Source organism: Atractosteus spatula, chromosome 11 (assembly GCF_055471065.1).
Source record: "Atractosteus spatula isolate fAtrSpa1 chromosome 11, fAtrSpa1.hap1, whole genome shotgun sequence".
NCBI classification, from domain to species: Eukaryota; Metazoa; Chordata; class Actinopteri; order Semionotiformes; family Lepisosteidae; genus Atractosteus; species Atractosteus spatula.
This window is the reverse complement of record NC_142716.1, coordinates 32,225,283-32,237,098: the sequence shown is the minus strand read 5'-3', so window position 1 is coordinate 32,237,098 and position 11,816 is coordinate 32,225,283. Positions and strand designations below refer to the sequence as shown.

Below are 11,816 nucleotides of genomic sequence, written 5' to 3'. Positions count from 1 at the left end.
CCTGATGATTAGAGCAACAAAGCAGCATTAATAAAGCTCCTTCATGTTTGTTCTCATTTCTCCTGCTATTCCTGCCCCGGATTTCACATTTGGAAACCTGGTTTAATAGACATTTTCACATGGGCCGCCTGCTAAGGTGGTTGTTCTCTCACGTGGGGAAGCTCAGTGGCGCAGACCTAATGTCGGTCCAGATATGATGTGTCATGTCAGCTTCTATTTGCATTCTGCTTTGATCAGTCACACGATGCCTTCAACCCATGGTCAGGGTTTTGTATTTAACTTTTTCCTTTCATGTAAAATACAAAAAACATAAAGTACAATGGCGACGGTCCTACCCTGTCATTACTTCAGAACTTCAGAATTAAAGAAATCAAAATCAGTATAGCAGCTGTGTATGAAGTATGTGGGTAAAGCAACACTTTAAAGTGACAGCTTGCTAAACATACAGGGGAAAGACATGTATCTCTTTTCACAGGTGATGTTACTTTTTTGTCACAGGGAAGAGGAACCATGGGACAGAAAGAATGCCCATAATTAAAAAAGACTTCTATAGTAAATATCAAGGGCTACATGAATGTATTTCCATACATTACACACTAATTTAAGTGCAATTGCAGATATCCATAGAATGAGAAAGGGAATGCAAGAGGCTAAAACAATTCTTCTAATATAAAATCCCAAATATTTCCTGCTGGGACCCCCAGCACAACAATCTTCCAGCCTTTTCCAGCAATGACTGTAGGGCAACAATATGGACTCACATTCCCTGGGATATTTTGAGACAGCAAGCATTAAACTTTTTGCTACAGTAAATTGAGCACTATTGGTTAAGTGTCTAGAATATTTCAGTGAATGACATCTATACTCACGAGAGCCAATGAATTATTGTGCTTTAGTCAGAGAGGTGGTGAAAGCCATTTTGATTTAAATGTATTTTCTTAAACCAATGCATTCAGCTGGATGTTATCGCGCTTGTGTGTTCTATCTTCCAGGCAACAGCGGAGGTCAAGCCTTGAGCTGGTAATTGGAGGATATCAGCCTCTGAAAAAGCCAAAGAGGCAAAGAGGTTGACAATGCAAGAATAGTTTTCTATGGTGCCTTTAAGGAGAAATAAGACAAAAACAAAAACTGGAGATATTACTTTCTGGTGACCTTCCAAAGCTACATTACACTTCCTAAACAGAAGACAGTATTCTCTGGTGGAAGCACATCATCTGGCCATCCTCAGCCCTATCATTACGGGATTTCTAGTGTCTAGTGGAATCTAGACATGAAGACAGTTGCCTTCTTAGGGCTGGGGTTCATTGTGTGGACTGTCCCTTTGACTGCCATGGCCCAGGTCCTCATTCGACGGAATTCAGGGGTCCAGGTGGGCAGAGGGCAGGCAGTGTATGTTACAGACAAGGAGCTGCAGTTCAACATCCCCAAACATCTGGACACCTGCAAGGTGGAGGTTGTGCTGAATGAGCCAATAACCCAGAGAGCTGGGAGGCTGACTCCTCAGGTGAGTCTTCATCACCAATATTAGATAGATAGATAGATAGATAGATAGATAGATAGATACTTTATTGATCCCGTGAGGGAAATTGCAGTGCAACAGCAGCTTAACACACACAACACAGCCACAATGTAACGAATTATATAATAATAGTACAATACATACAATACAATACAAGAGTATTGCTAATACTTCGGGAGCAGTGTTAATACTAAAACACCCAAACACACAGTATTCATTCCAAGGTAGCTTGGGGGCTGAGAAGGTTGTTCTCTGCTTTTCGGGTCTTTGAAAAATGCTCCCCCCACCAAGTCTAATGAGTGCAAATTAACACTTTATTGAGCTCTAGAAGGCTGTCCTTAAGCTTACTTCACCTTATACCTGTTTAAGGTGCAGCGATAAGATACAGCATGTTAAAAGTACAGTCACTCCAAGCAGTGAAACTTAGGTTCTTGCATGCCCCCTGTGACTATAAAGATTTTACTATGTGATTTCCAGCATTTTACTGATTGTGGCTTTAAAATTTCCTGACAATATAATTCTACAAATTTAAAGCTTCAGATCTGCAGCAAATCAGGAAAGAGGTCTTTTTTCCCCATCTCTGAAATATAATGGAAAGACGTGAAATTGATATGGAGTGAGTAAAAAGGGTAGCATTTCAACTGAAGTGAAAAGTTTGAAAGTATGAATGCTGCAGCTAAATGTTTAACCATCCTATTCTTTATTATGTCTAATCTTTATTTTTTATTATTAACATTATTATGCTTCAAAATATGGTGGTTTCATTTGTTGCTGGGAGTGAAATCTTCCCTGCCAGAATAACGCATTCTGTAAGCAATATTTGACTTGAGATAACAGGAAAAGCAGTTTCAGATAAAATGGATGGTAGATAGGGTGACATGGTGGCGCAGTGGTTAACTTTGCTGCTTCACAGCTCTGCGGCCCTGGGTTCAGTTCAGTTAGCCGCCAGTCATATCACCCTGCAGCTCACAACTGGCAACCCACTGAAGCTCAACAGCTGTGGATGGGAGACCTCCTGGGAAAGCTAAGGTTGCTGCTGGAAGAGGTGTTAGTGGGGCCAGCAGGGGGCGCTCACCCTGCGGTCTATGTGGATCCTAATGCCCCAATGGTGATGGGGACACTATACCGTAAAAAGAAGCTTTACAGCACTTCAGATGGGATGTAAAACCGATGTCCTGACTCTTGTGATCTAAAAAAATTCCAGGGCATTCCTAGAAAAGAGTAGGTTTACTCCAGCGTCCTGGCCAAATTTCCCATTGGCCTTTACCAATCATTATTGTCATGTTATTTGCCAAACCGCTTTATATATACAGTGTCACGGGAAGCCGGAGCCTACCCGGCAAGCAACTAGCGCAAGGCAGGGTACCTGCTGGATGGGGCGCCAGTCCATCACAGGGCAAGGAATTATTATTATTATTATTATGTTTGAGATCTCCCCCCCCCCAAGATTTTCAATAATATTCGAGTATGGGGACTTTGAAGGCCATTCAAAAAAACTTTAATCTTTTGTCCCTGTAAGTACTTCATGGTTGATTTTGAGATATGCTTTGGATCATTGTCTTGCTGAATTATCCAACCTCTTCTCAATTTCTTCACTGACTCTGAGACATTAGCTTCTAGGATAGATTAATAGTAATTGAATCCATTCTTTCTTCCACCCGCACAATATTTCCTGTGCCACTGGGTGCCACACAATCCCGAAGCATAGTAGATCCATCCCTGTGTGTAACTGTTGGCAAGGTGTACTGTATATTTTCTTCAAACGCTTCACCTGTTTTTTTCTAAATGTATATTTTGTGGTTGTGGCCAAAAAGTTCGATTTTTGTTTCAGCAGTCCACAGCACTTTGCTGCAAAAAGTTTCTGTCTTATCTAAATATTGTTTTGCATACTTTAGATATTGCCTTTTGTTAGGAGGATGTAGGAAAGATTTCCTTCTGACAGCTCTTCCATGCAAATCATTTTTGTGTAAGCAACACTGCATTCTGGGCCTATGGACCACTACTCTGGTGTCAGCCTAGCCTTTCTGCAGGTCCTTTGCAGTGATATACAGTAATGGTTCTGCTTTGCATATCTGACAAGTTTACGAGTAGTTCTACCACAGAAGGGGTCTACCAGATCTTGCTTTGACTTCAACCATTGCCCTTAACTTCCATTTCTTAATTATGTTTCTGACAGTGGAAATTCCAAGCTAGAAGCATTTAAATATCTTTTATAGCCTTCCTTTGCTTTGTAAGGCTCAATTATTTTTATTTTCAATCAGCTGCTTAGAGGAGCCCATGGTTGTTGAGAGTAGGCACAACATCCTGAGACGTTAGGAGGGTCAGTGTATGTATTCAACTCTGGAATTGTCTACATCTGGCTTAATTTAAAGCCTAACAAGTCAATCCATTTTTTTTTACAATCTGTTAAATTAAAAAAATAAATAGTACTTGTGCATTAAAATGTGCAGAAATATGTTATGTTTAAGTTTGTGCTCTGCAGAGATCGTGTTAACTTCTCACTTATAGGTTCTGTGAAACGTGCAATTTGACCACAGGTGCCCAAACGCTTGTATAGAACTGCATTCTCCTTTGTGCCTGTTGCTTGCTGTGATAGACCCTGGCTCCCCCATGTCCCTGAATTGGATTAAGCAGTACAAAAAAGGATCGTAGATAAAACATGACAATTTGTTATGAGGCATTCAAAGCAATGCATTGATTGCTAGGATTTACTTGTTGCGTTTCATTTCCTTCTCCACTGGCCAACTGTCTTACTACGCTGCCTGTTAGGTGTTTGACTGCCATTTCTTACCCAATGAAGTGCGGTACATCCACAATGGCTCTCCGCTGCTGGAGGAGGACAGCGTCATGTTACGAGTCTACAGGTGGGTCATGTCTCTACGTTATGATGTCTGTATTCAGGGTACACAAGGTTAAAAAAAATACATCTTTTCTGATTGAATGAACACAGTTTCAGACTAGAATAGTCAGGTAATCTGCATAGTGCCAGTGGGAGTTTGAGTAACAGGACCTGTTTTTCGTGTCCAAGGTTTGCTGAGTCAGAGACCACCATGGACTCATTTCTGTTGAAGGTGAGAGTGGTTGAACCCAATAGTAGTCTCATCCAGCTTGGAAAGTTTCCTTTGGAAGTACCTGAATTCTACGGCGTGTCGAACCCCTTGGACAGTCAGGTGGCAACCTTCCGGCACGTTCCGGATACCATCTGCACCGTGAGGTTAATAACGTCTGAGACCAATGTTCCAGCTCAGGGACAGCTCGTCACTGAGGATACAGCCAAGACAAGCAAAGAGGATGTGGTATCACCTTCTGGTCCGAGCCAGGCGCTCAGGAGAGGTGAGATGTACCTATTATGCTGACCCTAGATTTGCTTGGTTTAAAGGCATTCTTGTGTAGCATCACTTCTTTATTATTTTAGTATACAGGTGAAAAATCTGAGTAATTTTATCAGCTAGATAGCTGACGTGACTGCAAGCCTCTAATTTCAAGAAGGTTATAGTTAGTTCTGCTTTGTGTACATCCATTCATTTAAAAAAGTAACATGTGATGCTCTTCCTGGACTTTTTGGACTTACACACATAGCCAGTGAGAAAACAGTCTTGTGGAGTCAAATACATATTTATACAACCTTGAACCACTGCTATTAGCTTAAAATTTATTTTCTTTTAAGGGTGGCCATTCTTTGCTGAAATGTAACTACATACATTTCTAATCAAAATACACTCCACTTGTTTGCAGTGACAGCTGCAGATGCTTTTGCAAATGGTTCATATTTTTATTACAGTACATAGTTGCAGTGACAAAATAATCCTGTGTCTTCACTGTTTCCATCTTTTAAACCAGGCTTTATGCCAATGTTTTAACAACTATGTCCATGTTTCATGAAAAAATCATAAAAAATGTTTTCAATGAAAATGGTCAGTCTGTTTTGTTATTACAGCAGAAATAAATCAAGCACTTTAACAAAATTTCAAAATCCTCAAGGCATTGATAAAGTCAGCTCAGTTAAAATTCCTCAGAATGAACATTGAAATGCAGAGGGCACAATGGTACGAGTTACCCAACCATGTTGTTGAAGTAAGTACCACTGCTTCTTCAAAGAACTGACTGGACAAAATCCTTGGATTCATTAACTGCTAACTACCAAACAAGCTACAGTAGATGGGCCGAATAACCTCCTTACATCTGTAATTGTTTTTATGTTCTTATTTTTGACCCCTACATCCACCCATTATGAGAGTATACAGCTTATCTTGGTGAGGGTCCAGGCAAGATGGAACTTATCTAACAGCACACAATGCAAGGCTGAACTGAGAGCACACAGCTGCTCTCCTCTGGATTGGACACCAATGTATCACAGGGCCATGGTGCAGGACAGCACGTTTGTGGGAAGAACCTGGAGCACCCCTCAAAAACATTAAAACTCCACACAGAGGCCTGAGTTGGGAATCAAACCTGGGTCCCTGCAGCCTGTGAGTTGGTTGAGGTGCAACTCATTCCAACACACCAGTATCCCAAAGAACTCATTCCAACACACCAGTATCCCTATTGTGTTTTCCATGGTATAAAGAGATTTGGTGTGAAACTTTAAGTTATGCTTTAATAAGGATTAGTGTTGTGCTTTTAAGGATTCATTCGACCTTCTTTTCTCCTTTCTGCCTCCACTGGATTTGTCTTATACCTACCAAAAGCCTACCTGTCTTCTGTTTCTGTGGATCGTGGTCTGCCTCCCATAATGTTTCATTTGCAGTTCACATGCAGAAGTGGAATACTAGCTAAATATTGTATTTCTTTCTTGAGGGTCAGAATAACTCGCTTGCTGAGCAGTATTTCATTCAGGTTCTCAGACTCAAGAAACAGAAGATCATTGCCCAGTATTTCAGCTGCAGATTTTTTCCAATTTCATAATGTCTCCTGTGTGCCAGTCAGTTGCCTAAACAGTGTTTAGCTGTCAAACAGAAACGAATTGAGCATTCTATTACAGAAGACTAATTTAAGTTTAATGAAGAGTAACAGAGGTAAAGTGCCAGCAAAATATGTTGACTATTATAAATGTCTTTTCTAATAGACATTAAGCCTTTGCATAAAACTGCTGCATTGCTTTCTTTGTAGGATTTTCTTTGCAGGATTGTCTGCAATTTTCAAGTTTCAGGTTCCAAAAAATAGCACCAGTGACTAAATTTTAAATGTGTATTTGATTTTTAAGGGAGAAAGAGTGATGGTTTTCATACTGTGCTTTTGATCACCCTTCACAGGGAATAAATGTCTCTAACGATACTGGCGACGTGATGCAGTATACAGTATGTAGATTCTGTACAAATATATAGTACAACCACTGATGGGATTTAGATGTTTTTACTTAACAGAACACACGTAACCATTAAAAAAGGGCTGAACGTAGAAAAAGCAGGGAGTCAAAATGTGTTCACCTGTTCTACATATGTATTCATACTGTATTCTCTTTGTGTGGCAAGGAAATATTATAATTGGACCAGCTAATGATGGATCAATTTTAAAGGTTTGGTAATGCTTTAATGTGGTTAGATTCTTTTAATGTGGTTGGACTTGGAAGTCTTCCCAGTGAAATTGTTTCAGTTCTCTTTGCTATTTACATTGAACCCAAGATCAAAAAGACTGAAATTTGGTTGCACAGTACACATGTTGTAGCTGCTGTGGAACCATGACAAAACCTACGGGATTTCTTTATCAGTATTTCCTTGATTTATTTTTCATTCTATTTTACTAGTTAAACAGTTTTACTGCTGCTCTCTTTTGATTTGACAGACTTTCTGTGGTCTCACTCTTGTGTGATTTAATGGCTTAACTGTCCTCTAAACAAATGTTTGTCCTATAAACAAACTGAGCACTTATTTGAAACTAGTTGGATGTGTTATAAAGACATTCATGTGTGGATAACCGCAAGTTAATTACAGTATCCTGAAATACTATTAAGTCCTGTGAATCTTGTGTCTCATAGATTTTTGTCCTAGGTTCTAATCTGACCTACAGTAGGATGCCTGGGTTCACCAGGTTTCCTTCTGCCGCTCAGACAAACTGTATAGGTTAAGTGGAGTCTATAAATGTCTATAGATTGCCCTTGTGTATGCACCTGCCCTCCGTTAGAGTGGTCTTCTTTACAGGGTGTAGTCAAAGCTTTTACTTCCTGGATAGGCTCTGGGTTGCTTTAGCTCTCAGCAGGAATAAGCAGGTTTCTGATAATGAATAGCAAGATTAAGCAAGTATTACTATTGTGGCTATGAATCATAGAAAAGCCACAAAACTGCACTGAAAAATATAACAACCTTCCATACATCTGTTTTTCATCCTTCCTTCCCAAAACACTGTTGCTGTAGGTAGACAGACAGGACTGCTCTGCCCTGGCAACAAAGCCTGTCTGCCTAGCACCAAGGAGGTGCGTTTTCTGAAGGCCAACTGTGAGGACTTCCTGCAAATGGGATTGAAGTACCAGCACCTAAATCCACCATCTCCAGAAGTTGACTACATCCCTCTCCGTGTGGAGCTCCGAGACCAAGCCACTAGGGCCCTGCTGGAGGTAAAGATGGGAGTCCTGTGAATCTGCCTGTTTGACTTATGCACAGTTTACTAGCACTCCTGTCACAGGTGGAGCAGGGTTATTTAAGATCTGTTCTGGCAGTGAAATGGGCTCCGTTATAGAATTTACAAAGAGCCTCCCAAGTCTCTAGTCCTCTAGTTCCCATGTCTAACTCACTTTGTCTCTGCTTTGTTCCCAGATTACCCCCATCCTTGTTACATTCTTCTGTGTTTACTCAGCTTTTGACCCTGCTTGTTCGCCTATGACTATGCCTTTGGATTCTCCCTGTGTTTCACTACAGTGTCTCCCCAGAACCATGAACCTTTCTTCATTAAGCTAGAACTCTGGACTGTGTTTTGCCTGTTCCTGTTGTCTGCTGTGAACACTATTCTGCCTGTCCCCCTTGCCTGCTTTTGGATTTCATCTCATGACTCTCGGACTTCACTCCTACATAAGCAGCATAATATCAGGGCACTATGTTTCCTCACTTGTGAGTGTCTTTTTCACATCTCTGCTCTTGCAGTAGCTCCCTGGCTTATCCTGCATTATCGGGAGGGGCAGGGAACAGATTCTCTCAGCCCCTTCGTTGTGGACAGGTTGTTGTTCTCCTCAGCCAAGTGAATTACTGCTATAAAGCTCACTAATCTGAATCACGCCACTTTTCCTTCTTACTTGGGGTTTGACTGAATTATCAAACTGGAAATTCGCCGTCTTAAAATGCAGTGCTTACACAACTAATGCATCTCCTGGTTTTCCTTTCTTGACCTGGCCAGACAGAGAGTTTTTGGATCCCAGTGGTGATCCGGGGTGCCATGCAGAACCAGCCTCCCCGAGCGGCCTTCATGTCCACATTCATCCTGGAGGTTGACCAATTCATTCTCACTCCCATGACCACTGCCGCGCTGGATGCAGAGGATGACGAAACTCCCCAGTCCGGCCTGGTCTTCAATGTCACCAAGCCTCCTGCTGAAGGTTACATCACCCACCTTGATGATCACACCAAGCCTGTGACCTCCTTCAGCTGGCCAGACCTGAATGAGATGAAGATCGCCTACCAGCCACCCAACAGCAGTCACACAGACCGGAGGAACTACGAGGTAGAGTGCTATGAAGTGAGAGACCAAATGCATCAAACAAACCTCTTTTCAATCAGCTAGGGTATTTACAACATCCTTAATGAACATGTAATAGGAAAACTGAGAGGGAATTTAAAATGACGTATTATACATATTTGACCAAAGTAAGTTGTAAGTTTTTCAATTTGTGTAGAGTGACCTACAGTAAATGAAAGGAGAGATTGGTGTCGGTTTAATCTTGAGACAGAATACTGGAATAGCATGTTCTTTATCAGTGTACACGCAATACATAACTGTGTAGCAGTGAGTCACAACTAGAATAGACAACTCTGGATTTATAACCAAAGTGTTGTGGGCTCAAGCCTTGGTATGACAAATTGGCTCTTATCCCTAAATACTTTATATAAATATACTTCAATAACAGAAGAACACCTAAAGTATTTCCCTTGCTTAGAGGAAAATAATCACGGTGGTTGTTGTACTATTATGGCAACATCTGGAATATGGAATATGGAGATGATGATACCTTACATCATGGTGGGAAAAAGGGATTTAAAACCCTTAACTGCAGTCAGTCAGGGAAGGAAAGGAAAGAGTTGTATTTGAACTTGTCATAAATTACCTGTAGACGGAAGAGTTAAACCCAAACAGTGGTGAACTGTGAATTGTGATTTATGAATTATCTTTGCAGCATTCTTGAAACCAACTTTTTCTTGTTCATTTTTGTGGACAATTTTTTGGAACAAAAGGGTATCCTTGAAGCAATTCTTTCCCTTGAAAACTTTTTTTCTCCAAAATTTTCCAGTTTTTTGAAAGAACTTATTATTTCTATTACAGTTTTTCAGAATCCATTTTTTGCGGGTGTTCCTTGTCCAATCGGGGCACTTTTTTTGTGACACTGCCCCCCTCAACCTTTGTTGGGGGGACAGCACCCTGACACTTGGGTGGGATATTGCTGTGCAGTACCCTTGAGCAAATGACATCCAAACTGCTTCAATAATATAAACAATGGCATAAATGAATGGTGATTTTGATAAACGTTTCAGACGAACATAGTAATAACTATAACAACACATCAGGTGATGAACAGTAATTACGAAAAGATTCATTGAGAGGAAGGGTCCAGGTGAAAAAAACATCAAATAAAACCTTTAATAAGGCTCGTTCATATTAAGTCTGACCTTTCAGTCCATTGCGATTAAAATCAAAAACATGACAAATCAATTCCTCATCAAAAATGACATAAAGCGACTAAAGTAAAATCACTGGAATTAATTTTATTTATTTAAGCAGCTACCAAAGGGTGTTTTTTTTAATCAAATATTAAGGGCACTGAGCAGTTCACTATCTTTAAAAACTGAACACCCTGCCTTTATTGGGCACTCTGGGCACAGGCTGACAGCTTGACCAACACCTTTCTGCACTTTTTCTACAGGTTGAGTTTGAGGCCATTGATGGTTTCTTCGCAAGGAGCCCTTCAATCATGGTTCACTTCTCGCTTCGAGTAGCAGAGACCAATGCCCCACGAGTCTCCTGGAATATGGGTAAATCACATGATCAAATGACAGCCACCGGGGTTCTATGACCACATAGACATCATTATTTTTACTACTCCCCCTTGCAAGTACTATACTGTAAGACCCTTTTTAATGGTACTAGCTGTTTGAACTATAATGACACCTGAAGAAGGCTCCACAGCCGAAACGTTGTGTTTTCTTTTTTCCTTTTTTTTCAGTATGGAATAAACCTATTACTTGTTCCTTTGCAGCCTACGCATGCTGACGCAGCTACCCACCTGAACTATAATGGCAAAGGTTGAGGTGCTATTGCAATATAATGTGACATACTGTACACATGCCTCCTCAGCTTCCTGACAGTTCTCTGCACTGTGGTGTTTTGCCACCTTTCCATAAAAACGCATAGTTTTTAGTTTATAGTGCAATTAGATATAAAGGCTTAAGAGTATATACTGAGCTCCTCTTTAAAACCTAATGTTCTCAAAGACTTATCCCACAATTCTTTAAAACGTTCCCACCTTTCTTTAAATAGCTGCATTGCCATATGTGTCATTTATTCAAGGTCCAGAGTTGAAACCATTTTGTGGAAACGACACCGGTTATGAAAAGAAATGTAGTATTGATACGCTGTCATAGCTTTTCCTGTTTGATACAGATCTCACTTCATATCCTTTTCTCGTCTTTGTACTATTCCATTGCACTGTTTTCTTCACACTATGAACCCCACTCTGCAAGCAGAAGGGGAAAGTTCTCACTGACAGCAACACAAGCTCACAGCTTCCTGGTGAGACACTGGGGTCACTGTAACATGCCCAGAGAAATCCCGTTAAACTGTCACTGTTGGCTGATCACGTAGTCCTAATATGAAGCAGGAGTCTCTTAACTATAGATCCCAATCTGTACTCTAAATAGCAGTCTTTACCATTTAAACTCCTAGGGTGTTCAAGGAAGTTATTAACTGAAGTTCAGGAGAAATAACAAGAAGTCAATCTCACCTAATCACCATCATTATGAAACTAGCTACTGCGTATATACTGAACTCAAATGTCTCCCTTCGCATTCATCTCAAGCATTACTCCTCCATCCCACTCCTCCATCTTCACCTTGCAGCTACCGCTTGGTTCACTCAGTCTGAATGGGGTTTGGTTCTCCTC

General features: G+C 40.7%; 1 protein-coding gene across 1 annotated transcript in view; it reads left to right on the top strand.

Annotated features, from left to right (window-relative positions):
- The first annotated feature begins 1,270 nt into the window (after nucleotides 1–1,270).
- The window catches only part of frem1b (Fras1 related extracellular matrix 1b), a 59,267-nt gene continuing 48,721 nt past the window's right edge, over nucleotides 1,271–11,816 (top strand). The window contains exons 1-6 of the mRNA XM_088927206.1: nucleotides 1,271–1,504; nucleotides 4,289–4,383; nucleotides 4,548–4,852; nucleotides 7,870–8,069; nucleotides 8,843–9,166; nucleotides 10,581–10,689. Coding sequence (XP_088783332.1) covers nucleotides 1,271–1,504; nucleotides 4,289–4,383; nucleotides 4,548–4,852; nucleotides 7,870–8,069; nucleotides 8,843–9,166; nucleotides 10,581–10,689 — 1,267 coding nt within the window. The remainder of the gene's footprint in view (nucleotides 1,505–4,288; nucleotides 4,384–4,547; nucleotides 4,853–7,869; nucleotides 8,070–8,842; nucleotides 9,167–10,580; nucleotides 10,690–11,816) is intronic.